The sequence below is a fragment of the Lonchura striata genome, chromosome 25, assembly GCF_046129695.1.
Source record: "Lonchura striata isolate bLonStr1 chromosome 25, bLonStr1.mat, whole genome shotgun sequence".
NCBI lineage: Eukaryota > Metazoa > Chordata > Aves > Passeriformes > Estrildidae > Lonchura > Lonchura striata.
Window position 1 is genome coordinate 7004556 of NC_134627.1, and position 27966 is coordinate 7032521.

Here is a 27966-nt window from a genome sequence, read left to right on the forward strand (position 1 = left end):
CGGGCCGGTGCCGGTGCCGGTGCCGGTGCCCGGGCCGGTGCCGGTGCCCATCCCCGCTGCGGCAGGCCCACGTGCGGACCGGCGCCCGCCCGCACATGGCTCTGCAGCACGGAGGCTGCTGGCGCTAAAAATGGAGCAGGGCGCACATGCCAGCGCCACGTGACGCGCATGGAGAGGGCTCCCCGCGAGAGGAGGAGGAAGAGGAGGAGGAGGAGGAGGAGGAGGAGGAGGGAGCCCGCTCACATGGGTTGGCACAGATGCCAACCCGGCCGCTGGCCGCGACGCCGTGGCCTCTCTGTGACCTGTGGGTTGGGGGGGGGAGGCTAATGGGGTCGCCCCCTCCTCACAGATTTGACTTTTGGGAAGGTCAAACACGGGGTTACAGCGGAACAAGAAAGGGGAGGAGGGTTCCCAGGTGGTGGGTTTGAGGTGGGGGATCTGGAGGATGAAGGAGTTCCCGGTGCTGTCCCGCCCCCTACCCCACTTCGCCCCCCGCAGTGGGGTCCCAAGGCTGCAGAGGGAACACAAACAGCACGGGAGATCTTGAGGGATCTCCCCCAAGGTAGATACCCACCTGCCATGGCTACTCCCCTTGGGGGTCCTCCCCAGACCCCCCCAACATGATGAATACCCCACCTCCCCCAGGGGTCCTGCACCCCTTTTGCACCCCCATGTCACAGTATCACCCCAATTTCTGTGCCCCTGAATCCTCCTGGGGTCCTGACACTCCCAAACACTATCTCAGTGCATCTCTCCTGCACCCCTAAATCCTCGTGGGGTTCCTACACCCCCTGACCCTGTATTCCTTTTTGGGTCCCTGCAACCTCCTGGGGTGCATTCATCCCTAAATCCCGCACGTCCACGAATCTGTGCACTCCTGCACCCTCCTGGGGGGGTCCCTGTATCCCCTGCACTCCTTCAGTCCTCCACCCTGCACCCCCAGACCCTGCACTTCCTGGAGTCTCTCTGCACCCCAATACCCGTCTGCCCCATTCCGCAGTGCCAGGACACCATGGGGTGTCCCCGCCTGTCTTGGGGTGCCCCCACCTGCCGTGGGGTGCCCCGCCCGGGGCCAGGAATGCCTTGTTTACCCGATTTTTCCCGTTCCCGGGGAGGGAGGACGATTCTGGCAGCGGGAGCTGCTGCCCCAGCCAAGAGCCAGGGACCGAGCCAGGGCTGCTCCCTGCAGGAAAACACCCCCAAAACACCCAAAACCCCAACCCTCCAAGCACTCTCCTGGCCCCCACAGCAGCGCTGGGGGTCCTGCCCCACCCTTCCCCTACAGTGCCGTCATTGGGGATGGATGAAAGGGGGGTAATGGGTGCAGGACCCCCAAATTGAGTGTCACCCAATACCTCTGGTTGCCCCCACAAGTACAGTTAACGGGTGGAGAAACTGAGGTTCGATGTGTGTAGGGTGACACGGGGACACAGGTAGACCCAGTGTCCCCAAACCCACGGGACAGCTGCAGCCCCACGGTGGGTCTGGGGGTGTCCAAGTGGGACTGGGGGTGCAGGGTTGGGAGCCCCGTCCCGTGTCAGCCGCCGGTGTCCAGCCTGGGGGCAACGGGGGTGATATGCAAGAACGAACCCCCGCTCCCGGCGGAGACGCACCCCCCCCCCCCCCCCCTTTTCCTGGAAAAGGTTCAACAAGGTAAACAAGGCTCCAGCCCCGAGTAAAAATAAACCTTCGGCACGCAGGCGCCGGGCGGGAAGCGGGGACAGCGTCACGCGGCACGGCCACGGCACCGGCACCGGGCACCGACACCGGGCACCGGCACCGGGCACCGGCCCCACCGCCCCTCCGCTGCCTCCTGCCCCCGGGAGCAGTGGCAGGGGAGGGAGATGCAGACTGCATCCCCCGGGGGGCTGATGAAGTAGGGGGGGGACAGGGGGTGCATCTGGGGGGATACGGCATGGGAAGGGCAGGGGCACAGCCGATGGCACGGATGGGGTGATGAGTGTGTCCCCCCGACACTCCACGGGCACCCCACGGCCGGTGGGGGTACCCCACGGGGTCCTGGCACGATGGGATGGGGCAGATCTGGATGGTAGAGACCCCGGGAGGTGCAGGATACAGGGGGTGCAGGGTTTGGGGGTGCAGGGGTGCAGAGATCCGTGCAGATGAAGGATTTAGGGGCGAATCTAGTGGCATGTGATGACCTTGAGGGGCGTTCGGGTGCCCCCTCCGCGCCATGGACTGGCTGGCACGGGCACTGCCATGACGGGGTGCACAGAGAGCCGCGGGAAGCCCCCCGAGGCACAGACCCAGCCTCTGGGGGCGTTCCCAGCTCACGTCAGCTGCAGTACCCCCCTGTCCCGGTGGCTTTGGTGGCCCCTCTCCCTCACTCTGCTCCCCATGGGTGGTCTCAGAGTCAGGATATCGCAGGAATATCCCAGCTGTGCCCAGCCTGGGGTCCCTGCTCACAGCACCTTCACCAGGACCCCCCATGCCGGGTTCGCAGCCTCACTGCGGGACCCCACAGAGAGACTCCCAGAGGATTGTCCCGTCCCTCCCAGTCCCACTCCGGTCCCGGGGATTCCTGGGGGATCGGGATTTCAGGCGAGCATCACAGCGCCGTGTGCCGCAGCGCGGTGCGCGGGGATGTTTTCCCAGTCCAGACGCGCAGCTGAGTCACGGATAATCACCGGGAACGTGCCGGGAGGAGAACGGCGAGCTGCGGGGGCCGTGGGCAGCGGCACGGTCCGGGCACGTCCCTGCGGGCAGGCGGGACCCTTCATCCCAGGACTGGTGTTCCCCCACCCGGGTCCCCCGTTCCCGTGCCAGCCTGGCCCCACACATCCTTCCGGGAGCTGCCGCGGTTCTCCCGGCCGGAGGTGCCACGGCACCGCGCAACCGCCCCGTGACTCAGGGCAAGGGCACGTCCTGTGGTGTGTCGGGGTGTTCCCAGTGCCCCAGTGCCTTGGGGAGCCCCAAAATCCCGGACTACCCCCAGCAAGCCCGGGACACCCCCAGCTGAAGGTGGTTTCATCACCCATGGGGTTCCAGGGGGTCTTTGGGGTGCAGAGCTCTGGTGTCCCTCCCCGGGTACTTCGCACAGCCGGGGCACCGGAGGCCTCCCCTCCTGTGGGATTAGCTCGGAGGATTTCCCGGCGCTGGCACATCCGTGCTCTGTTCCTTCTCCTCCTGGCTGGGGGCCAGGGCAGCGCCCGGCACTTGGCACCCGGGAGGGTGCTGGCACCCCCAAAACCTTCCCCGTGGCGTGAGCAGGAGCACCCACGGAGCTCCCGGTGCCACCGGGCTGGGCTAGCCCCGGCCGGCGCCGCGACCCAGATCTGCCACCAACTCTGCCCTGGCACCGCTGGCTGCCGCAGCCCCCGCGGCAGGCAGGAGTGGGGCCAGGCTGGGACGTGGATGCCAGGCACGTGCCGCAGCGGGCACACGCCACGGGCAGCGTGGGGACAGCAGCGGCTGGCAGGGGGGCTGCTGTGCCCGGGGGGCTGCGATGCTGGAGCACAGGAGACGATGCCATGTGGGGTGACAGGGAGAGCTGGGTACCCTCAGTGCAGGGGACAGTGCCACGCGGGGTTACAGGGGCACCTGGGTGTCCCTTGGACACACTTTAAGGGGCGACAGAAGTACCTGGGTGTCGCCAGTGTTGTGGGGGGTGGCATCGGTGCCCAGGTATCCCCAGGGGAAGGTGCCACGCAGAGTGACAGTGCTGAGCCTGGATATCCCCGCTGCAGGGGACAGCCAGTGCCACGGTCAGGTGTCCCCAGTGCAGGTGACAATGCTGTGCAAGGTGCCAGGGCTGCCAAGTGCCGTGCCCGGGGGTCCCCAGTGCGGGGGATAGTGTCGTGCCAGGTGACAGATGTGTCAAGCGCTGCACCCAAGCGCCCGCAGTGCAGGGGACGCTGCCGCGCCCGGGGGTTCCCAGCGCAGGGACCGCGCTGCGCTGCCTGACGGGGCACCCCGTGTCCCCGGTGCAAACACCGGCGCAGGTACCGGTCCCCGCGGTCCGTCAGGCGGCCCCGGTGCTGGGGTCCCCGCCGAGCCCGGGCTCCCCAGCGGCGGCGCGGGGCCGGGGCCGCCGGCGGAAAGTGTGTCACTGGGGCACGAGGCTGTCCCCGGGAATCACATGGGGGAGGCGGCGGCGCCGCGTGCGGCCCAGTGCGCAGCCGCGGCCGGTGCGGGGGGCGGCGGGGCGGGCGGCGGGCGCACAACAGCCCGCACCGGGCGGCGGCGCGGCACGGCTCGGCGCGGCTCCGCTCCGGGAGGCTCACGGGGCCGGGACAGGATGGCGGCCCCCGAGGCCGGCAGCACAGGTCAGTGCCTCGCCGGAGCCCCCCAACCCCCGGGACCACCGTGCGGGCACCGGCACCGGCAGCGGTTCCCAGCACCGGAGCGGATCGGGGGGCAGCGCCCCGGGACCGCGGCGAGGGGCTGCGCGCTGAGACGCGAGTTGGAGGGGTCCGGACACCGGGACCGAGGGGTCCCGCACGCCCGACCGGGCAGGATGCGCACCGGGACCGCGTCCCGGAACGGGGCTCCGTCCTACCGGGACCGGGGGGTCCTGCAGAGCGGGGTAAGGCTCAGACAGCGGGGTCGGGGTGTCCCCGGGAGGAGGGTAGGGAGGGCTGCGCGCCGGTATCGGGCGTCTTGCACTCCGGGGCGACATGAACACCAGCACCGGGGTGCCCCGGTGATCGGGGCAGAAGGAATGGAAACCGGACTGGGGCGTCCCGAACGCCGGAGCGTGCTGGACGCGGGGTTAGGAAGGCTGAGAACAGGGATCTGTGTTCCGGGGTGTCCCGGGCAGCGGGACCGCAGGGCAGCGCGGCGGGACCCGGGTGTCCCGGAGACCAGGACCGAGAGATTCCCGAACGGCGGAGAGTGCTGGACGCAGGGTTAGGAAGGGTGAGAGCAGGGATCGTTGTCTCCTGAGCAGCGGAACTAGAGGGGAGTGAAGTGGGTCCGGGACAGCGGCACCGGGGTGTCCCAGGAACCGGGACCGCGGGGCAGCGCACAGGAGTCCGTGTGCACCGGGCGGCGGGGACCGGTCAGGGTGACTGGAGGGGACGGCGGCGGGACAGGGCTGTCTCTATCAGCGGCCACGGGGACCGGGCAGCCCGTGGACGGCCGAGGCGGTGCCGCGCGTGTCGGGGCTCCCTGCGCACCGGGAGGGACGGAGGGGGGACCGGAGGCGGTGCCCCCCCTCCCCCGTGTCCCCCCCCGCACGTGGCCCCCTCCCCGCCGCTGCCACGTGCGGAGTTTGTTTTCCCCTCAGCCCCGCCCCGCCCCCTCCCATTGGTCGGCGCATGACATCAGCGATGACGTCACGCACGGAACTGGGGACGCCGCCGCTCATTGGGGGGGGCAGCCCTGTCTCCGGGGCAACGGGAAGGGGCGGGGCGGGGCTTGGCCAATGAAGGACAGATGGGCGTGGCTAAGCGTGAAGGGGCGGGGTATCGGGGGGCCACGTGCGGCCGGAGCACGTGGGGCGGCGGCGTGAGGCCGCCTGAGCTTGGGGGGGGCTGCGGGGAGGCTTTTTGGGGGGGTTCCCTCTGTTTTGGGGTCACGAGAGTTTCCTTCTCTCTGGGGCAAGCCTTTATGGGGAATCCCCGCACCCCAAACCCTAAAATGGGTGTCCCGAGGCTTTGGGGTGCGGGGATCCCCCAGTTATTTTGGTGTCTTAGCAGCGGGGGGGTCCCCAGGATTAGCTGCCCTGGAGGTGGGACCCACTGTCCCCAATTCAGTGACCCCCTTTGGAGGTGGATCAGTGAGCGGGGGATGGTGACAAGCTGGCTCTGGCGCGTGGCATCTGTGCCAGCGGCACCGTGTGCGGCGGGAGACACATGGCCCTGGTGATCCCGTGTGTCCCCGACATCACCATCCACGTGTCCCAGCCCGGAGTCGTGTCCCGGTGCTGCTGTCCCTGCCCCGTGAGTGGGGTGACAACGATTGTCACTTCAGCCAGGGGCCACGCGTGTGTCCCCCCCCCCCCCCATGCTGCTCCCCACTTTTGGGGGTCTTCACACAACTCCTCAGTCCTGCAGTGGGGATTTACCCCCCCAGTTGTGGGGGGTCTGCGCTAGGAGCATCCCGCTGCCATGGGGGGGGTGCTCTGGGGGCACCCCAGTGCCGTGGGGGGCTCGGTCACGGGTGGCTGCGCCGTGGGGCTGTCCCGGGAGCTGTGGGGCGGGAGCCCGGCTGTGCTGCAGGCACAGAGCCAGGATTGGCAGCAGTAACTCCTGTGACCTCCTGATTTCACCTCTCCAGAGGGTTCCCAGCCCACATTCCTCCTGCAGGCAATTCCGGGGTGCCCTGCCCGTGTCCCCAGCCGGCACGTACCCGGATAAACCCGGCTGTCCCCGTCCCACGTGGGGCCGTGGCCCGTGGCGGCCGGTGGGTGCGGTGCCTGACTCAGGGTGGGCGGCACACGTGCGGCGCAGCGGGATATCCACGGATCCGGGATGCATCCACGGTGCTTCCCTGGAGACCCCACCCCGCGTGGGGCTGCGATTCGCCTCTGGGGGGCTTCCCCCACCCCACCGCCCCCCCCATTCCCCCCCCTCCCCACGGTGGGGGAGGCTGAGCCTGGTGTAGCTCAGTACATGAGTGGCCCATCGGGATGCCCATGGATCTGGGATGCTTCCCTATGGATCCCACCCCAGCTGGGGCTGCCCTCCCCCTCCGAGGGGTTTCCCCCTCCTCAGCTGGGAGAGGCTGAGCCTGGCACAGCTCGGTGCGTGCGTGGCTCCGCGGGGTGCCTGCGGATCCCGATTGCCTATGGATTCGGGGTGCTTCCCTGGGCATCCCACCCACCTCCGGAGGTTCCCACCTGCACGAATCGGGGGAGGCTGAGCCCGGCACAGCTCGGTGCATGAGTGGCTCCTTCTCTCTGCAGGTGGGGTGATCAGCTACGTGGGCTCCAGCGGCGCCTCTCCCACCCGCACCAGCCCCGTGTCCCTCTGCAGCGACAGCTCCAACAGCAGCTCCCAGTCGGGCTCGCAGCCCTTCCCCACGTACTTCCCACCGTCACCCACCGGCTCCCTCCAGGATTCCCGCGCCTATGGCGGAGCCACGCTGGCCCCGCATGAAGACGGCTCCCCTTCCTCCTCCTCGTCATCCTCCTCCACCTCCTCTTCCTCATACAACTCCTCGGTGAATTTCCCCGGGGTGCAGCCGGTCCCCGCGGACGAGCGGCGCCGCAGCTCGCCAAGCAAAGGCGGCAGCACCGTCACGAGTGAGTGGGGCTCGCGGGTGGGTGGCGGGGGATCTCCCCACCCAGCGGCACGCACCCCTGGACCCCACTGAGCCCCGTCTCCCCGCAGAGCTCAACGGGATGGTGCTGCTCTGCAAGGTCTGCGGGGACGTCGCCTCCGGCTTCCACTACGGCGTCCACGCCTGCGAAGGCTGCAAGGTAGTGGGATGGGGCTGGGGATGTGGCACGGAGCCCCTGTCACACTGCGGGGACCCCCAGTGATTCCCCCCGCTCGCCCCGCAGGGCTTCTTCCGCCGCAGCATCCAGCAGAACATCCAGTACAAGAAGTGCCTCAAGAACGAGAACTGCTCTATCGTCCGCATCAACCGCAACCGCTGCCAGCAATGCCGCTTCAAGAAGTGCCTGCTTGTCGGCATGTCCCGTGATGGTGAGCTCGGAGGGACCCTCGTGACATCCCGAGGATCCCGGGGATTCCCTCTAGGGGTGGCATTCCCCGTGCCCAGGCGGCTGGTCCCTTCCCGGGATGTATCCAGGGCTGTACTGCCCCTCTGGAACCGCTCCCCGCTGCCTGCGCTGGGTGCTGTGCCTGTCCCACAGGATGCATCCCCCCTTCCTGGGACCCCCCCATATGTGGGGCTGCGTGTCCCCCTCCAAGACTCCTCTCCACAGCTGCCCTGTGCCCAGAGCTGCATATCCCCTCCCGGGATGGGTCCCTCACCCACACAGGGTCCCCCAACATCGAGGCTGTATGTCCCTTCCTCGGATGCATCCTCCTCATGCTTAGGTCTTTGAATCCCCTCCCGGGATGAGTCCCCTTGTGTTCAGTGCTCTACGTCCCCTCCAGGACCAGGTCTTCCCATTTTTAAGGCTGCGTGTCCCCTCCAAGCCCGGGGGAGGGATGCAGCCCTGCTCCCATCAGCCTCTCGTGGTGCAGGTGTGGAGGGCAGGGGTGGGGGTGTCACCGCCAGCCGCCGATGTCCCCCCTAACACCCGTGTCCCCCCTCAGCCGTGCGCTTCGGGCGCATCCCCAAGCGGGAGAAGCAGCGGATGCTGGCAGAGATGCAGAGTGCTATGGGCGGCATGGCCACTGCCCCACCGCCGATGCCGGGGCCCGGCGAAGGTCCCGCCGTGGGCGGGGGCCACGCAGCGCCCCCCGGCCCCCCACCTCTCGCCCCCCCGGCCTGCTTCTCCCAGTTCCCCCAGCAGCTGACGCCGCCCCGCTCGCCCAGCCCCGGCGGGGCCACCGAGGACGTGATCGCGCAGGTGGCCAAAGCCCACAAGGAGATCTTCATCTACGCGCACGACAAGCTGGGACCCCCTCCCGCCTGCGACAGCGGCATTCTGCGCTGGGACGCGCCCCCCGCCTGGGCTCCCGGGCCCCCCGAGCCCCGGCTGTGCCCCACCGCCTACCCCGAGCCCCCGGCCCCGCGGGGGTGCCCCTGGCCCCGCGGCCCCAAGGACGTGCTGCCGGTGAGCGCCCGGGGGCTCCCGCTCCCCCCGGCTATTCTTAGCCGCTAACCACATGAATCCCCTCGTCGGGATCCCCTCCCTCCCGGGGCGGCAGGGCCGGGGGTGCCCCGCAGAGCCCCGGGGAGCCCCCGCTGACCCCTGGTCACCCGCAGGCGTGCCCCATGAACAGCCACGTGCCCGGCCGCAGCGGGCGCTCCGTGCAGGAGATCTGGGAGGATTTCTCCCTCAGCTTCACCCCTGCCGTCCGCGAGGTGGTTGAGTTCGCCAAGCACATTCCCGGCTTCCAGGCGCTCTCCCAGCATGACCAGGTCACCCTGCTCAAGGCTGGCACCTTTGAGGTAAGTGCTGGAATGGTGAGGGCTCGATGGTGCCCCATAGATTGACAGGGTGCCCCCATGGCATTGCACTTTGCTCCATGGACACGGAAACAGTGGACAGGAACACAGCAGGAGCCCCGTGGCACTGCAGTGCCCCACATTTGAGAGGCACTGCCTGGTGCCTCACAGCACTGCAGTGCCCCACATTTGGGATGTGTGGCACAGAGCACGGTGTCCCTGTCATGGCACAGTGCCCTGTGGACTGGCATGGAGCCCTGCAGCACTGCAGTGCTTCACAAACAGGAGTTGTGGCATGCAGCACAGTGCTCCTGGCATTACAGTGCTCCATGGAACTGCAGTGACACACTTTTGGGAGCTGTGGCATGGAGCACGATGCCCCAGGTACCCCACAACTGGGGACCACAGATTACCACAAAGCCCCATGGACTAACACGAAGCTCCATGCCCCATGGCATTGTAATGCCCCACATTTGGGAGCTGTAGCATGAAACACAGTACCTATGGCATAGTACCCCACATTTGGTGATCACAGTGTGGATCATGGACCCCATGACATGGCACAATGCCCCAGTACCCCACATTTGGTGGTCACAATATGGATCACAGACCCCATGGCACAGCACAATGCCCCTGGTACTCCACATTTGGTGGTCACAATATGGATCACAGAACCCATGACACGGCACAATGCCCTGGTACCCCACATTTGGTGGTCACAATATGGATCACAGAACCCATGGCACAGCACAGTGCCCCAGTACCCCACATTTGGTGGTCACAATATGGATCACAGAACCCATGGCACAGCACAATGCCCCTGGTACCCCACATTTGGTGGTCACAATATGGATCACAGAACCCATGACACGGCACAATGCCCTGGTACCCCACATTTGGTGGTCACAATATGGATCACAGAACCCATGGCACAGCACAGTGCCCCAGTACCCCACATTTGGTGGTCACAATATGGATCACAGAACCCATGGCACAGCATAATGCCCCTGGTACCCCACATTTGGTGGTCACAATATAGATCACAGAGCCCATGGCACGGCACAATGCTCCTGGCATTGTCTGGTGCACCATGGCATGGCAGTGCCCCACATTTGGGAGCTGTGGCATAGAGACCGATGGCACCCCTGGCATTGTCTGGTGTCCCACGTCCTGCCCCCTGCCCACAGGTGCTGATGGTTCGCTTTGCGTCGCTGTTCGACGTGAAGGAGCAGACGGTGACGTTCATGAGCCGCACGCGGTACGGGCTGGAGGAGCTGTGGGCCATGGGCATGGGAGACCTGCTCGGGGCCATGTTCGACTTCAGCGAGAAGCTCAGCGCCCTTGAGCTCAGTGATGAGGAGCTGGGGCTCTTCACCGCCGTCGTCCTCGTCTCGGCAGGTGGGCATGGGAGGATTTGGGGAGTTTTGGGGGGAGATTGAGGAGTTTGGAAAAGAATCAAGGGGTTTGGGGCTGGAATCAGGGGGTTAGTGGGGTGTTTGGGGCATTCAGGGATGGTATTGGGGTGACTTGGGTGGCATTGAGGTGATGCCAGGGGAGTATCGGGGGTTCAGTGCTGGGATCAGGGTGACACTGGAGTGGGATTAGGGGGTTTAGGGGTTGAACTGGGGTGTCTCCTCCCCTGCCTCTGACCCCCTTTTCCTCCACAGACCGCTCGGGCATGGAGGACACGGCATCAGTGGAGCAGCTGCAGGAGACGCTGCTGCGGGCCCTGCGCGCCCTGGTGCTGAAGACGCGCCCGGCCGAGACCTCGCGCTTCACCAAACTGCTGCTGAAGCTGCCGGACCTGCGCACCCTCAACAACCTCCACTCCGAGAAGCTGCTCTCCTTCCGCATCGACGCCCAGTAGTGCCCCCCAGACCCCCACCCCGCGCACCCCTGTACATACACCACAGCGGGGGGACACACAGACTTCCCCCTCCCCCGGGGCACCACCGACCCCGTGGCGCCCGTCGGACTCGCAGGGATTCACCCCAAGGTGGGCGCCAGGATGCTGGGAGACCCCCACCCCCACCCCACCCCAAATCGGGCACCACCCCCACGGCACCGCTGGCAGCGCCGGGGGGTCCCTTCGCCCCGACACCCCCATTCTGGCGGCCGGGGTGGGACGCAGAGGCCGGATCCAGCCGTGCTGGGGGGGGGTGGGTCTAGAATGGGGGGCAGGGGTGGGGGGGTCGAGGGGTGGGGGGGTTTGGTTGGTTGGTTTTTTTTCATCATATATTTATTACATAAATATATAGTAAAATAGACCAGCAACAATTACCATAAAAATATCTTTCTTTAAAATCCTGACCAAAACACAAAAGGGTTTAAAATCGCACGTCACAGACTGTGATTGTCACGGGGGCTCCACGGCCCCCCCGGCCCGCGCCCCTACATTCAGCGACGCCGGCCGCGACCCCCCCCCCACCCCACCCCCCTCAGCACCCTGCATAGTGGGGGACCCCGCGTGGGGCGCGCCGAGCCGAGCCGGGCCGGGCTGTGCTGGGCCAGGTGCTGGCCGGGCTCGACGCCCGCGGGCAGGGGCAGCTCCGGGAGCCATGAGGTATGTGCTTGGGGGGGGACGGGGGGCACGGGGACGGGGAGGGGGACGCGGGGCGGGGGTGGCCCGGGGGAGGTGGCGCAAGGGTGGGGGGCACCGGTGTGGCCCCCCGGGACCGACGCTGGATGCTGGACGTGCGATGGCGACGCGAGACGGAGACGCGGGGACGGCCCGGGGGGGGGGCGTGGGGGGAATTAGAGGGTGGGGGGCGTGCGGGGGGCAGCGGGTGTGGGGGGGGCTGTGGTGAGCCCCCCACCCCGGGACAAGCTGCCCCAGGGCCCCGTGTGGCCGCTCGGGGCGGGGGTCACGGGGGCTGATTAAGACACGTCCCGCGACGGCGCTGCCGTGTCGCGACGGGAGCGCGCGGTGTCACACGGAGCGTGTGCGGGGACACGCGGGCAGCACGGGGACACGGCACCGGCACGGCGCCGTCATTGCACCAACAGGAGTTGCCACAGCACCGACACGGCACGGCCACGGCACCAACACGCGTGGCCGTGGCAGCGGCGTCGCGCCAGCGTGCCTCGCTCTGTCACCGACACGGCACAGCCACGGCGCTGGCGTGATGCCCACGCGCGTGGCCGCGGCACCAACACGCGTGGCCGTGGCAGCAACATGGCACGGCAGCACCGGGCGTTGGGGGCATCACCCGGGTGCCACGGCCTCGCCCGTGGCCCGAAGGCACGCGCTGGGACCGGTGCTGCCAGGGGTGGGGGGCGAACCCCCAAACCTGCGCCCCCCCAGTGCGGGCGTTAGCGTTCGGCTCCTATAGCACTGCCCGCAGCCGGTGCTGCCGGCACCCCCAAACCGGGGACCCCCAAACCGGGGACCCCCGAGCCAGGCCCCCCCGAGCCAGGCCCCTGGGTGGGGGTTTAAGACATTTTGCACCAAGGTCAAATCCAGCGCTGGTACTTGTGACTGGGGGTGGGCGCCCCCACCCAGGGCACCCCGGGGTGCCGCAGCCCCGCTGTGCCCCCCAACCCAGCTGCAAGGGGTCTGGCGGGGCCCCCCGACACAACCCCCATGGCTGGGGGGAGTCTGGGGTGTGGGGGGAGCCCAGCCCGGCCCCCTGTGCCTGTGTGGGGGGGGACGTGTCTGGTGTTGGGATTTTCTGCTTTTAAACGACCCGTAAAAAGATTTTTTTTTTTAATTACAAAAATTATATATTTTATATATATTTATATATATATATATATATATATTAGCTTAGGTGGGCCCGGCCTGCCTTGCCGGCCCCCCCCCGGCCCGCACCCCCCCTCGGCCTCCGCCTGAGGTAAGAAAAAATTCACAAACCTAAATTTGGGGGGGGGTAAAAAGGTGATAAAACCATTCCCGGGTGCCCCCTTGCAGCTGTGCCCCCCCCCACCCCACCTCAAGCCCCCTGTGGGATTCCCCCTGCCAGCCCCCGCCTCAGCCCTGTCCCCCCGGGAGCATTGGGGGGGCGGTTGGGGGGTGCAGCCCCCCCAAAGTGCTGCTGCCGGGGGGCTGGGGCAGTAGTGCATTTGGGGGTCCCGGGGGGGCACCCACCGCCCCCCCGCCGGCGCCTCCGGGGCCTTTGCAACTCCTGACGGACACGACAAAACCCACGAGGACAAGGGGAAAAACAACAAAAAAAGGACAACGGAAAAGTTGGGGGGTTTGGGGGGGGAGTGGTCCCCCCCCCAGTGTCCTGCAGCGCCCACCATCCGCGGCGCTTGGCACAAAATTGTCTCGTCTCAGCCCAAAAAAGACAGAAGAACCCCCAAAACCCCAATTCTGGCCCCAAATGTGGGGATAAAGGGGGGACACAGGGGGGGTCACCCCAGCCGGGGCAGACCCAGTGGGCTGGGGGGGGGGCCCCACCAGCCCTGCACCCCGACGGGCTGGGGTCCCCGTCCCCACCGCTGTGCCCCCCCTGTGCCCCCGCCCTGCTGTGGGGGGGGTCCTGGCCCCCACCCCACTATGGGGGTCCCAGCCCCTGCCCTGCTATGGAGGGGAGTCCTGGCCCCCACCCCAGCCCCCCAAATTGCTGCCCGGCCAAAAGTGCATATGGCCATGGCCCCCCAGCCGGGGCAGCCTCTCCCTGTGCAGCCCAGAGCCCCCTCCTCTCCTCCCTGCTCTTCCTCCTCCTCCTCCTCCTCCTTCCAAAGTGCAGTTAGTTTAATATTTTAGCCTCTCAGGGAGGGAAATAAATGCTTAAAAAATAATAATCTACGAAGAGAAGGACAATAAAGGGAACGCTCGACCGTCGGGGCCCTTCCCTGTGCAAACAAACAAAATTCGTCAAGTCCTGGGGCGGTGGGGGGGGGGGGTGGCTGTTGGGGGGCACAGCAGGACCCCCACCCTGGGCGCAGCATCCCCTTGTCCTTACAGGGGGACGAGAAAGATTTGGGGGGGCCAGAGTGGGGTTGGGGGGGCACAGGGTGGGGGGGGGGTGTCGGCCCTACACCTCCTGGTCCTCGAAGACCTCGAGGAAGAGGGGTGGGAAGAGCTCGGTGGGACACTCCACCTTCATGTGCAGGAAGCGGCTGGCGTGGCAGGCGCCGATCATCCGCAGATCCGTCACCTTCATCAGCAGCTTGGGCCAGAAGTGGGGAATGTTGTGTTTGCGGTAGTTGATGTAGTGCTCAAAGGCCAGCAGATAGGTCTCCTGGCACTTCTCGATCTTCTCCACGCAGATCAGCCCCGTCCGGTCTGCAGGAACAAGCAGGGAATCGTCAGGGGATTGTGGGATCCTCTGTTTGTGTGGGAAGGGATGTTCAAGCTCATCCAGTCCCACCCCTGCCATGGGCAGGGTCACCTTCCACTGCCCCAGGGTGCTCCAAGCCCCTTCCAGCCTGGCCTTGGGCACTTCCCTGTGCCAGGGCCTCACCACCCTCACAGAGAGGAATTTTTTCCCAATAATCACAATCTCCCTTTTTTTAGTTTGAACCCCTCGTTGTCGTCCTGGTATTCTCTGCCCATGGAAGAGGCCCTCTCCCAGTCCAGCATCTGCAGGGATTCTCCCTCTCACAGGGCTGAGTGTCCCATGCACCCCCTGATTGTTGGGGTTCCCACCCCACAGACCCACGTCAGCCTGGCGGGGGTCCCCAGGGGACCAAGAGGCTCAGCCTGTGCTCCTGGGTACCAGGGACTGGGGTGCCCACCTCCTGCTCCTGGGACCCCTCCCAGAGCTGACTGAAGCTCTGTGAATTGGGATTGCACACCCCAAATCCACCCAAAATCCAGGGCGACATGATTTCCCACCCAACACACCCTGAAGATGTTGGGGGACTCTGGCATCAGAGTGCCCATCCAACACCCCCCTGGCTAATGAGGACTCTGGGCATCGGGATGGGTGCCCACCTGATGCTGGGGGCTCTGGCATTGGGGTGCCCACCCAACACACCCCCAGCACAATGAGGACTTTGGGCATTGGGGTGCCCACCCAATGCCCCTCCAAATGCTGGGGGTTGTGGGCAAGGGGGTGCCAACACAACAATCCCCATGCACAGCCTCTGGGCATGGGGGTGCCCACCCAATTCCCCCTGAAGCTGCTGGGGATCTCTGCCACCATCAGGGTGCCCACCTAATGCCTCCCCAGGGCACTGAGAACTCCGAACATTGGGATGCCCACCCAACGGGCATCTGCTTCGACATACTCCGCCCACCCCATTCCACCCATCACCATTACCTGAGGACATGAGCAGCACAGCCTGGAGCAGGGCCACCTCGGTGTCATCCAGGTTGAAGGCAGAGAGGGACTTGCCCAGGTCGAAGATGGCATCGGAGACGACGCCGAGGCCGCCGTTCTTGAGCTGCTCGCGTTTCACCGCCATCTCCCCGCTCAGCGTCAGCGTCTCGCTCTCGGGGTCGTAGCGCACGGCCGCCCGCAGCGACATGATCTCCATGCAGCACCCCTTCAGCAGGATGATCTGGTCCTCGCAAGGCAGCTTTGGGGGCAGTTTCGGGGGGGGGGTTTGGTGTGATTCAGACCCTGGGCAGACCACCCCAGACCTCCCAAAGTCCCCAGCCCGCCGTTACCTCTGAAAACATGGGCAGTTTTTTGGCAAAGTCGACCACGCGGGTGATGGCCGGGGTGATGATTTTTGTAAACTCACTGAACGCCTCCAGGTCGACTTTGTCCCCGTCGGGCATGGAGGCCATAGGGGACTGGCCGATGTCCTCAGGCTGTGGGGGACACGGTGATGTCACCATATGTCCCCTGAGACCACCATGGTGGCATTGTGGGGTGTGGTGTGACCGTGTCACCCCTGGGACCCCCCAGCAGATGGGGCATTGTGGGGTGTGGTGTGACCGTGTCCCCCACGGTGAACAGTGGGGTTTGGGGGGTGCAGTGGGACTGTGTCACCCTCTGGGACCCCCATGCTGGGCATTGCTGTTGGATGTGTGGTGTGACCATGTCCCGCCCTGGTGGCACTGGGGAGTGTGGTGTGACCATGTCCAACCTGTGGCCCCCACAGTGGTGTTAGGGGGTGCAGTGTGACCGTGTCCCCCCTCTGGGACCCCCATGGTGGGCAGTGGTGTTGGGGGTGCAGTGTGACCCCGTTCCCCTTCCCTGGGACCCTGTGGGGCAGTGATGGACCCTGTCTCCCCTCTGGGCCCCCGTGTCACCGGGAACAGCGGTGGCAGAGCCGGTGCAGCAGCCAGGAGAGGGAGCTGCATGACAGGGACAGTGACAGGGCCAGTGGCAGGGCCAGGGCCACCCGCGGGCACAGCTGTCCCCTTCGGTCACTGCTCACCCCTGAACCCTTCGGGGGTGACCAGCTCAAGGACACTGAGCAATGTCCCAACCCCCCTCGACTGCCCAAGGACACCGGTGACATCCCAAACCCTGCCGCTGCCACCACGTGTGTGCTGAGTGTGCGAGAGCCCAGCAGATCCCAGCTGGGGCTGGGGGCAGGGTGGGGGAGCCAAAGTGGTGACAGAATCCCTCCCCTGCATCCCCTCACCAGGAATTTCCGCTTCTGCTTCCAGTGGCTGCCCTGGGCATTGGTGCTGCGGTGGGCTTCTGTCACGACGTGGATCAGCTCCCACTCCTCGGCGCTGGGGTTGGGGCGGTGCTGCAGGGATTTGATCATCTCCTCCTTCCGCCGCCGCTCCCGGTTCTCCTCGATCAGCTTTCGCTTGGCTACCCGCTTGGAGTCATCCAGCACCACTGCCGGGACCCCCAGCATCAGCCGGGATCCCCCCCATCCAAGCATCCCACAGCTGCAGCACAGCACCCCTCAGTGACCCCCCAGCCTCCTCCTGGGGCTGCTCCAGACACCCCATAGCACCAGGACCCCAACCCACCTCCCAAAAACCTCCCACTAACATCTGGGATCCCCCCAGTCAGCTAGGACCCCCCATTCATGCATCCCACAGCTGCAGCACAGCACCCCTCAGTGACCCACCAGCCTCCTCCTGGGGCTGCTCCAGGTGCCCCAACTCACCCCGTAGCACCAGGACCCCAACCCACCTCCCAAAAACCCCACACTAACATCTGGGATCCCCCCAGTCAGCCGGGACCCCCCATTCATGCATCCCACCCCGCTGCTGCATCACAGCACCTGAGAGCCCAGCCTGGTCCTGCAGCTGATCTGGGTACCCCAATGTGCCCCAGAGTGCTGGGACCCCAACCTGCCCCACCGGCCGAGCCCCCCAACTCACAGTCCATGGCCATGCCCACGGAGATGCACTTCTTGAAGCGGCAGAGCTGGCACTGGTTGCGGGTGATCTTGTCGATGACGCAGCACCCATCGTATTTGCAGGAGTAGGTGGGGTGCAAGTTCTTCTGGATGGTCCGACGGAAAAATCCCTGGGGAGGGTGCAGGGGGTGACACAGAGAGCCCTGCTGAGCACCCCCTGAGCCCCCCAAACCCCCCCTGCCCCAACTCACCTTGCAGCCCTCGCAGGTGATGCAGCGGTAGTGGTAGCCGGTGGCCTTGTCCCCGCACACCACACACTGTTCATCTTTGTCCAGGTAACTAGGGATGTACCCTGCGGGGACCCCCGAGTCAGGGACCCCCACAGCAGGGACTCATGGGGTGCTCCAAGACAGGGATTCCCATGAGAGACACCCCCAGAGCACCCCATGACAGAAATTCCAATGGCAGGGACCCCCACGGCACCCCAGGTCGGTGGCTCTCGGAGTGCTCCGTGACAGGGTAACCCCAGGGAGCCCCAAGTCAGGGACCCCTGGAGCACCCTGTACCAGTCACCCTCCCACAGACCCCACATCAGAGACCCCCCCAGAAATCCTGAATCAAAGACCCTCTTGCAGACCCCACATCAAAGACCGTTGGCACACACAGCATCAGGGATTCCCCACACCCCCCATGCCAGGGATGCCCAGTACATCATCCCCTCTCTGTGCCTCAGTTTCCCCTCTGTCTACACCCACCACTGTCTGCCCTGGCAAGGGAAGGGTTAATGCTGGGGGTGTGTGGGGGGTGCCTGAGCCCCCCGCACCAATAAAGCCCCCATTATCTCATTATCCAGCCGGGCACCGGCAGCGGGGGGGTCCCCATCCCCCTGGCACACAAAGACACACTGTCCCCACTGTTGTCCGGGGTCCCCCTGCCTGGCAGCCCGGGGACCACCCCCCCACCAGAATCCCCCCAGCCTCCCCACCACCAACTGCTCAGGGAAACTGAGGCACGGATCATCCGTGACGCATGAGATGGTCCCCAGCACCCTGAACCCCTCGTGCCCGCCACCCCAGGAGCCCACCCTCGTGTTTTGGTGGGGGGGTGGGCAGGATGTGCGAATCCCCGAGGGGTGGGGGCTGGATGTCTGGGTACCCCTTGCAGAGAGCACCCATAATTCGGGGGGCGTCCCCAGCACCCCAGAACCGCTGCACCCGCCCGTGCTCCCACAACCGCAGGCGTGGGGACCCCTCGAGCCCACTCTGCAGGTGCTGGAGGCGGGGGTCCCCGGGTGTTCCCTCCCTCGGGGAGCGGGCCGGGCGCAGGGGATGGGCGGGAGCCGGACGCCCGGGCTCCCCCCGGCCTCCCCCCGCCGGGTCCCGCCGGCGCCGGCCGCTCCCCGCCGGGGAATGGGGCAGGGCGGGGGGCAGCGCCCGCGGGGCCCCCCTTATCGCCCACCCCAGGGCGCTGCCGCCCCGACAGCACCGCCCCGAGCCACGGGGCACCGACGGGGACGTGGGGGACCGGGACCCCGGGGGACCCTGCTGGGATGCGGGGAGCGGGGGGGACACACGCGAGTGGGGTATGGGTGGGACTCTGGGGTGCGTGGGGACGCATGGGGACCTCGGGCTGCCCACCAGGGACATGGGGCGTATGTGGGAATGACATGGGAGTTCCCGGGGTGTCCACAGGGGACAGGGGGTGTCTGTGGGACTCTGGGGAATCTGGAGACATGGGGTGTCCGTGCGACACTGGGGTGCACGGACACGGGAATCTTGGGGTGCCCATGCGGGACGTGGGGTGTCCGTAGATCTTGGGGGGCCCAGGTGACACATGGGGTGCCGAGGGGACCCTGGCGAAGATTCGGGACCCCCAGGGTGGCCACCAGGACACGGGATGGCTGCAGAGCCCGGCGAGCACATGAGGTGCCCGGGTGACCCGGGGGTGCCCAGCAGGGTTTTTGGGGTGCCCGGGGGGGTTCAGCGGGAGCCGCGGGGTGCCTGTACCTGACATGCTGCTCTTCACCAAACATTGGCTGCTCTTTCTTTTGCGCTTCCCATCCAGCCACCTGCGGGAGCGGGGTGGGGACAGGCTGGGACGGTGCCCGCACATTCCCGCTGTTCCCCCCCCCACCGCTCCCCAAATTTCCAACAGCACCCCAAAATCCCCCTCGGACCCCCTCCTCTGCTGGGAAACGGGCAGCCCCCGCCCGGGGGTCGCAACGCGGCGATGTCACAGGTGGGGTCCAGCCTTGGGGGGCGGCATGGGGGGGGTAGGAGAGAGCCCTGGGGACCCCCCCCCCCCAAAATCATCCCTCCCGGGACCCCCCCACCCCACCCCGGTACACGGCACCGCCCGGGGGGGCTGGGACCGGGCGGGGTGGGGGGGGGGGGGGGAAGGAGGGGAAGGGAAAGGGTGGCGGGTGGGGGAGGGGAAGGGAAAGGGTGGGGGTGGGTGGGGGAGGGGCGGGGGAAGGGTGGGGGAGGGGCGGGTGGGGGAGGGGCTCATTCACAGTCAAAGACAAAATGTCCTTTTGGCTGAGCGGGGAAGTGACGTCATCGGGGGCTCAGCCAATGGCGGGCGGCGGGGGTCCGCGCGCGCCCGTCCCCGCGTGGGTGGGGGGGGGAGGAACCGGGGACCCCCGAACCCCCCACCGGGGGGGGGGGCTTCACCCCAAGGTGACCCCGGAGCGCCGCCCCCCCTCGGGAGGCTCGGAATACCCCAGGGAGGGCGAGCCAGAGGGGGTCCCGCGGGGAGGGGGCGGCTGGGAGGGGCACGAGTGGGGGGGACACCGCGGGGGGGCACCTGGGTGGGCGTGGACACGCCTGATGATGTGGGGGGTGCAGGGGGACGTCCAGGACATGGGCACGTGTGGGGATACCCAGAAGGTGAGGGTGCATAGGGATGATTGGGGATATGGGGTGCAGGGGGGCTGGGGGACGTGTGGGGTGCACCCAGGACATGGGGACACGCAGGTTCGGGACGGGAATGGGGACACATGGCGGGGATGGGGACGCGGTGGGCACGGGACACTCAGGACACAGGGACACACGGGGCACGGACAGATACACAGATACACAACCACCCAGGGACACACGGACACATACATGAGCACGCATGGAGACACACGAGGACACAAGGGACACAGCAGGCACAGGGACACACCAGGCACGACCAAGGAACAGACTGAGCACAGGCGTGCAGCAGGTATGGGGACACTTGGGGACACACACGACGTTCAGACACAGAGGGGCACAGCCAGGTGCAGGCATGTGCAGGGACACGCCAAGCGCGGTGCCACACATGTCCCCCGCGTGTCCCCGTGCTGGGGTGGGGTCTCACCGGGTGTCCTCTGGCTCCGACAGCGGGTCCAGGGTGCTGGGCTTCTGTTCCATTCACCGCAATTCCATCAAGGAGCGCTCAGCACCGACCGAGGGGGCTCTGGCGCCACGCGGGGGCCACGGCGGGGCGGCCACGGCGGGGCGGCCACGGCGGGGGGCTACGCCGCGCACCCCATGGTGCCCCTCAGTGCTCAGCACCGCGCAGCATCCCGGGCCGGACCCTGCGGGACAGCGGCGTCAGCCCGGACATCCCCGGAGTGGGGAACGGGACCAGCCGTGGGGGACACAGAGAGGAGAGGGCTGTGAAGCCATGGGGTACCCCCAGGAGATGTGGCTATCAGGGGAGGGCTGGGTTTGAGTGTGCAAGGACGTGTGGAGCGTGCAAGGGCAGCCAGGGCTGGGCAAGGGCACGAGGGACGTGCGAGAACACAAGGAGGGAGCGACGTGCAGGGTGTGTGCGACAGCACCGGGGCTGGGCCAGAGGGCAGAGCGGGGTGAGAGTGTGCATGGAGGGCTGAAACGCACAGGTGTGCAAGGCTGTGAGAGAATTCAGGGAGCGACAGAGCGTGCAGAGATGTATGAGAATGTGCACGGGTGTGCAAGTGCGCGTACAGGTGTGCCACGCCATGGCAAGAGCATGCACAGGTGTGCAGGGCGTGTGTGAGTGTGTGCACGGGTGTGCAAGAGCAGGTGCAGGTGTGTGAGAGCGTGCACAGGTGTGCGAGGCTGTGGCAGCCTGGGAGAGAGTGTGTGCAGGCTTGTGCAAGGCTCTGTGAGTGTGCACAGGTGTGCAAAACTGAGAACATGCCCAGGGCTGTGAGTGTGCAGCAAAGCACAAGCACACACAGGGAGCTCCCCCCACCTTTGGGGCAGGGCTGGGGGGGGCCCCAAAAGCGGGGAGAGCATCGGGGAGGGGGTGCAGAGCCCCTCCCCACCCAGGGAAGCCCCTCGGGTGCTGTGCTGGGGAGCCAGGCTTAGCCCTGACGCGTTCATTGCACACCCCCAAATCTGGGGTTGGGGGTGACTCTTGGTGAGGTGGGCAACCTATGGGGCGGGGGGTGATTTATGGGGTAGGCGGCGACTTACGGGATGGGGGGCGCCGGGGGTCCGGGCGATCCCTCCTCCGCGAGCTCTGCTGTGGCAAAGACACGATGTGGGGGGGATGAGGGCACGGGCAGCACCGGGGGGCACCCCCCGACCCCCCCACGGCGCCCCGTGGAGCAGGATGGCAGCAGCACCCCCGGCTCTTGGCGCCCACCCCGTTCCACGTCCCACGGACACCCAGCACCACGGTACGATTGGGGGGTGGGGGTCCTGTTTGCACCCCCCCGTGACCCCTCGGTGACCCTCGCGGTGCGGAGGGGTGCGGGGGGCGCGGGGGGCCCTCGGCCCGAGCCCCGGGGGCGCGGGGGGGGCGGCGGCGGGCGCGGTGCCCAGCCCCGGGCTCCTCCGCTCCGCGCGGGGACAGCAGAAAGTAGGTCACGTTTGTCTTGGCCGCCACAGAAATTCCTCCGGCGGATTTAAAACGCGAGCGGACGGGGCTGGGGGGCCCCCGCGACACCCCCACGGTACGGGGCGCCCCGGCTGGTCTCCCCCAGTTGAGGACACCCTGAGCAGCGAAGGATGGGGTGGGGCGAGGGATGCTGCACCCATGGGTGCACAGAGCACCCTGTGCCGCACGAGGGGTTCGCTTCAGGGGTCGCCCGGAACGCCTGAAGAGGGGGCGTCGCCTGCACCAATCTCTTCAGGGAAACTGAGGCACCGCACCGCATCCCACCACCCCTGGGTTCACTCCCCACCTCGGGGGGGTTCACGGGGCCTGGGCGCCCCTCGCCGCAGCCTCAGGCCGGGTTTGGGGCCGGCGGTACCTATAGAGCCGGGGGCTGCAGCAAATGTTTGTTCCATATGGGAACGGCGCGCGGAGAACTTCCAAGTATAGGCACTGGCAGGGATCCAGAGCTCCGCGGCCCCCGCCGGGCACCGGCCCCCCCGCCGCCCCCCGCCCCTCTCCCCCGGGACCCCGGGCGCCGGCAGAGCCCCGACACGCTCGGTTGCATGTGTGGGGCTCGAGGTGCATCGACGTCGCGGTGGAACCGCCGTGGGGTGGAATGCGGGCTGTCCCCAAAGCCAGCGTGCTGTGGGTGGGTTTGGTCACCCCGCCTCAGTTTCCCCATTGAGGTGGCCTGGTGGGTGCAGACCCAAAGGAGAGAGGCTTAGGGCTAAAGCTGGCGTTAGGTCGGGGTTCGTCACCCCAGCGAGACCCCGGCAGCCCCCTGACACCCTCGGCATCACCGGCACCCTGGGATCACCCGGCGGAGCCTGCGGTGCCGCTCCAGGAACCGTCACTCGAGGAATCCCGGGCGCGCTGGGGCGGCCCGGGCAGACAGACACGGGAGGCGGCTCTTCTCGTCCTCCTCCTCCTCTTCCTCCTCCTCCTCCAGCGGGACACGTGTGATGAGAGCAGTCAGGTCTCAGCCCACCCTGCGCCGCCGGCACCCAAACCTGCGCGTCCCACCTGCAGCACCAGGTGCTGGGTGGGTGCTGGGTGGGAGCGGGGTGGCAGCCGGCGGGAGCCCCCCCGGCGCCCCCCCAGCCCAGCCCCACGCCCAGGGGAGCGTTTCTGCTGAGTCGGGTGGTTGCAGGCGGCTGAAAACAACCCGGGGGCAAAGTCCGGGGCTGGGCTGACGGCGGGAGCCACCTCGCCCCAGCGGGGGCACCGAGCACCCCGCTCCCCACAGACCCCACCCCCGGGGACCCCCGGAATGGGGTCGCCAGACAATGGGACGCCCCTCCACAAAGGCACTGACCGCCTCCGTGCAGCCAGACGTGGGTGCTGGATACCCGGGGCCATCCCACGGGGCCAGTGCCGTGTCCCTGCCCCCCAGCACAGATGGGCTCCGGGGGTCCCAGCACCCCCCCAGCCCAGCTGCCAGCCGGGTCAGGGAGGTGAGGGCCTAAGCGCTTTAGCCACGGTGCCAATTAGTGTGATTAACACGGGCTGGGGGCAGGGCAGACCCGCGGCCGCCCGCCAGGGATACCCGGCCGTGCGGGCACCGGGGCAGTGTCACCACAGGCATTGCAGCATCATGGTGGGCACCAGGGCAGCGTCTCGGTGGGCACTGGGGCAGTGTCACACTGGGCACCGGGGCAGCGTCTCGGTGGGCACCGGGGTGGTACAGATCTGCCGCTGCCTGACAAACCCTGGCTGCACCGGCTGGCACGACCGTGCACGTGGGAGTGTGGCCAGGCACGGGGCACCTGCCGTGCCACGGCTGGCAGCACCCGGCACACGCCGATGCCCGTGTGTGAGGCTGTGCCAAGTGCCACACGCATGTCTGCGTCTGGTGCTGCGCGCTCACCACACAGCTGTGCCAGCGCCCGGCACACCATGCCCAGGGCCACACAGTGCCCAGTGCCGTGGGCACGCGTGGCAGTGGGGACAGCGTGCCGTGCCGTGCCGAGCCGTGAGGCTGCAGGAATCCCAGGCATGCACAGCAGCTGGGCAGCCCGAGCAAGGGGGATGCCACGGGCCTGACATCAGGGCAGCCCACCCAGTGCCACGGGAGCCCTGCATGGTGCCCCCTCCCCACAAATGTGGGGTCTGGGCTGTGCTGTGGCACAGGATGGCTGAGCCAGGGTTTGTGTTCTCCCTGTGGCTCATGGCTCATTGAAGCCACCACTCGTAGGACAACTGGCAGGGCTGGTGACCTGTCCCGACACTGACTGGGCACCCAACGTTGTGGCCTTGAGCCTATGACAAATCCTGTGTCCAACGGGTCCTGCATCACCACAGTGGGGACCTGCACCATGACCTGCCCCCAGCCCCGCAGCCCCCACAAACCCCATGGGATTCCTAAGAACACTACATCCAACCAAGGCCACACCGGCCACTCCTTCCCGCTGTGTGTGAGCATTCAGCTGTGCCTCCTTTTCCCCATCCCGCTTCAGCTTCCCTTCCCACCGGGGCTGCCTGGCAGAGAAAGAGCCACACTCCCATATCCCCAGCCCCGTGTCCCCTGTGCCAGCACACAGGATGCGGCTCATCCCGATGTCACCGCTTGTCCAGGCCACGAAGGTCACCCAACAGGGACCCCTGAGCACCTGGTGTGTGCTGAGTGTGCCCAGTCTCAGCTCTTGGGGGTGGCTGCGGGCCCCGAGCCCCGCGGGGTGCCCCTGGCCCCAGGAGGTGTGCTGGGACGCCGGGAGCTATTCTCAGCCCTTGGCACGGCATGGGACGTTTCTAAATCGGGGGCTCTGGTTCACGTGCAGGGAACGGGGGGGGGGGGGAGAGCTCCTGGGTCCCCTCCCGGGGGGGCCCTGCTTGAAAGGGGGAGGCGGCCACCACGAGGTGCCCAGCGTGGGCACCCACGAGGGGACACAGGGACAGGCACCGGGACACGGAACCGAGATTGCCCGTGGGAACCCATCGCCCCCTGAGAAGGGGACACCAGGGACAATCCTCGCAGTGCTCCTGCAGTCAGCCGACCCTGTCCGAGGGTCTGCAGCGCAGGGGACATCCCGAACGGCACCGCCCCGGGGGCCGGACCCCGCTGCGCCCCCCGCCCGCATCCAGCCTGAGCGGGGCCCTGGGAGCGCAGCCCGCGCCCGCCTTCGCCTGCACCGCGGCCCCTCTTCTCCTCCTCCTCTTCCCCCCCAGTCCGGAGGGGGACCCACGCGTCCGGCCCCGCCTCCACGCACCGGCGGCTGCGCGGGGTCCGGCGGGGCCGGGGGTCCGCGGGATGGGACCCCCGGGGCGGCCCCGCCGCTGCTTCGGGCTCCGCTGACCCGGGAATGCACTCGCGGGGCGACGAGCGGAGCCGATGGGGGGCGGGGGGTTTCAGCTTCCTGCAGCCGCCGCCCGTCGGGAGGGGTCCGGGGGTGCGCCCGCAGCCCCCCCGTTCCCGCTCCGCAGAGTGCGGGACACCGGGTGTGTACGGAACCCGCGCTCGCCCCTCCGGGAGCCCGTCCGCGGAGCGACCACGCCGCGGCCCCGCGAAGGTCACGGCGGCGGGAGGGTAAGGGGTGCCGGGGAGAACCCCCGTGCGAGGATCCCGCTCCCCCGGCCCGCGGGGCCCGCACCGTTGCGGGGGGCACACGCAGCCGCACGGCACTGCCGTGGGGAGGGGGGGACGCGCCGCGTCCCCACCCTGCGCCAAGACCCCCGGGCAGGGGAGCCCCCCCCAAACCGGTTCCACCGGGGTTTGCCCGCGCCCCACGGCGGCCCCGGTCCCCCTAGCGCTCCAGCGGAGCCGCGGGGGTCCCCGGTGCCGTCGAGGGTCAGGCGGGGTGAGGCGCAGCCCGGCCTCCCGGTGCGGCTCCGGTGTCGGTGCCGGTGGCAGCCCCCGGCGGGGGGGGTCACGGCTGAAGGTCGCGGTCCCGGGGTGACCTTGGCCGTGGCGCCCGCCCGCCCCTGCCTCAGTTTCCCCGCATCGCACAGTGGGGACGCGCCACAGTCCGGTTGGGACCGCATCCCTAACCCCGGCGGCGACACCGGAGCGGGGGCAGGATCCGCCCCCCCCGGGGTTGGGGTGGGGGACATCCCGCGGGACCGCGGGGCGCCGTGCAGAGGGGAGCCCCCGCCACGCCCCGCGCCCCGCTCAGGGCGAAGCCTGTGGTGCGGGGCTAGAGCCCCCCCTCCGCCCCGCCGCACCGGGGACGCCCCCCCGCTGCCCCCGCCCTAACCGGGAGCGGCCGAACCGCCCCCCCGCCCCCCCCCCCGCTCTCTGCTCTCGGCGCAAAAAAAAAAAAAAAAAAAAATTTAAAAAATATTTTTAAATTTTAAAAATTAAAAAATCGCAGCATTCCTGCAGCCCTGCGCAGTGGGTGCGGGGGAGCGGACACAGGGGCCCCTAAAGCCCTCACGGACACTCCACGGCACCGTCACGGCCCGGCCGTCCACGGTTCTCCCCCCCCCGCCGCGACAGGGCCACGGCCTGCCCACGGCCCGGCCCCGCGACCTGCCCACGGCGCGGCCCCGCGCCCATCACCGCAGAGCCACGCCGCGGCCCGGACCCCGCCACGCCGCCACGCCACGGCCACGGGGGGGCCGCGGGGCCGGGGGGCCACACCGGGGGGGGGCTGCCCCCGTGGCGTGGCGTGGCGGGCGGGGGGCAGCGCCGTGCCCCGCATGCAGCAGCGGCGGGTGCGGTGGGGATGGGGGGCGCGGTGCCCCCCCCCCGCCCCCCACGGGGGAACGCGGCCCCCCCGCCCCACGCCAAACGCCCGGATTTTCCAAGGAAAAAAAAAAAAAAAATCTCTCCCCGTGTTTTTTCCTCGCGGTTCGCGGCCCCCGAGCTCTCCGCGGGTCCCGAGCCTCCCGACCCGATCGCCCCCCAGCCCCCCATTCCACGCACCGAACTGAGCCCGTGCTCAGCCGGGGGGGCCCGGGGGGGGCGGCGGTAAACAACCGGAGGGTGGCGGGGCCGCTCGGGCCGGCGGGGCCGCTCGGGCCGTACCTGAGGTCGACGGCGGCGGGCGCGGAGCGGCGGTGCGGGGTGCGGAGCGGGGCTCGGAGCGGCGGTGCGGGGCTCGGAGCGGAGCGGGGCGCAGCGGCGGCGGCGGCGGCGGACGAACGGCGCTGGCTCCTCCCTCCCCCGGCCCCGCCGCCCGCCCGCTCCGCTCCGCCGCGGCCGCAGCCCCCTCCGCCGGCCGCAGCCGCTCCCTGCACCCGCCGCGCCCGGCCCCGCGTGGGGACCCACGGGGGAGCGGCGGGGTCCGGGCGGACCGCGGGAGGGTGACACCGGGGTGGGCAGAGAGGCACACGGGGATCACGGGGTGGGGATGGTGGCCGTGGCAGGGTGCGTGGTGGCAGCCCTGACGGTGCCCACGGGGATGTGGTGACAGCGACAACGAGGACGGGGGGTGGTGAGCACAGGGTGGGGGGCTGTGTGCAGGGGGGGCTAGGGGAAGTGGCCACGGGGGTTGGGGACGGCACCCACGGGGAGGTGGGGACAGTGCCCACGGGAGTTTGGGGCCCCGGGATCCTGGGGCGGTGCTCGTGGTGGGGTGAAGCTGGTGCCCACAGGAGTTTGGGACGGTGCTCACGGGGATGTCGTGACAGTGACAACAGGGACGGGGGATGGCGACCACCGCGTGGCGGGCTGTACCGAAGGGGGACCGGAGACGGTGCCCAGGGAGGCCCAGGGGGATGCCCGTGGCAGGGCGGGGATGGTACCCACAGGCACTGGGAACAGCACCCACGGGGATGCTGTGACAGTGACAACCTGGTGTCCACGAGGGCAGGGCACGGCACCCGCAGGGAGCTGGGGACGGTGCCCACGGCGATGCTGTGATAGTGACAGTGACCCTACAGGATTTGGGGACAGCACCCAGGAAGGGCTGGGACGGTGCCCTCGCTGGGTGGCGGTGGGGTGGAGATGATGCTCAAGGAGATCTGGGACAGTCCCCATGGGGCTTGGTGACAGTGCCCACGAGGCAAGGGGCAGCTCCACACCCCGGATGCCCA

General features: G+C 68.0%; 2 protein-coding genes across 3 annotated transcripts; one reads left to right on the forward strand and one right to left on the reverse strand.

Annotated features, from left to right (window-relative positions):
- The first annotated feature begins 4192 nt into the window (after positions 1-4192).
- NR1D1 (nuclear receptor subfamily 1 group D member 1) lies at positions 4193-11025 on the forward strand. The gene is made up of 8 exons (XM_021532959.3): positions 4193-4286; positions 6869-7207; positions 7296-7384; positions 7469-7613; positions 8193-8656; positions 8809-8994; positions 10179-10389; positions 10659-11025. Exons 1-8 carry the CDS (start codon positions 4259-4261, stop codon positions 10856-10858), a joined length of 1662 nt encoding a protein of 553 aa, XP_021388634.1. The 5' UTR covers positions 4193-4258; the 3' UTR covers positions 10859-11025.
- Positions 11026-13672: 2647 nt separating this feature from the next.
- Positions 13673-27058, reverse strand: THRA (thyroid hormone receptor alpha). 2 transcript variants are annotated; one of them, XM_021532921.3, is made up of 10 exons: positions 26957-27058; positions 21588-21636; positions 20503-20722; positions 19167-19228; positions 17412-17512; positions 17183-17330; positions 16483-16688; positions 15554-15700; positions 15204-15462; positions 13673-14224 (listed from the first exon to the last, which is right to left on the reverse strand). In XM_021532921.3, exons 3-10 carry the CDS (start codon positions 20553-20555, stop codon positions 13974-13976), a joined length of 1227 nt encoding a protein of 408 aa, XP_021388596.1. In that variant the 5' UTR covers positions 20556-20722; positions 21588-21636; positions 26957-27058; the 3' UTR covers positions 13673-13973. The 2 variants fall into 2 exon arrangements, with proteins under 2 accessions (XP_021388596.1, XP_077644433.1); XM_077788307.1 differs by having other exon boundaries at positions 21588-21633; positions 26957-27051.
- Between the last annotated feature and the right edge of the window lie 908 nt (positions 27059-27966).

What these genes read in the sequence shown, in the direction of transcription:
- THRA (XM_021532921.3), bottom strand. Translation starts at nt 20,555, where the DNA reads ATGGAACAGAAGCCCAGCACCCTGGACCCGCTGTCGGAGCCAGAGGAC. An exon ending in GGTGAAGAGCAGCATGTCAG is followed by an intron (nt 17,513 to 19,166) that starts GTACAGGCACCC and finishes GGGTCCCCGCAG; the next exon opens with GGTACATCCCTAGTTACCTG. An exon ending in CGTGGGCATGGCCATGGACT is followed by an intron (nt 16,689 to 17,182) that starts GTGAGTTGGGGG and finishes GGGTCCCGGCAG; the next exon opens with TGGTGCTGGATGACTCCAAG.
- NR1D1 (XM_021532959.3), top strand. Translation starts at nt 4,259, where the DNA reads ATGGCGGCCCCCGAGGCCGGCAGCACAG. An exon ending in CCCCGAGGCCGGCAGCACAG is followed by an intron (nt 4,287 to 6,868) that starts GTCAGTGCCTCG and finishes TTCTCTCTGCAG; the next exon opens with GTGGGGTGATCAGCTACGTG. An exon ending in CGTCGTCCTCGTCTCGGCAG is followed by an intron (nt 10,390 to 10,658) that starts GTGGGCATGGGA and finishes TTTCCTCCACAG; the next exon opens with ACCGCTCGGGCATGGAGGAC.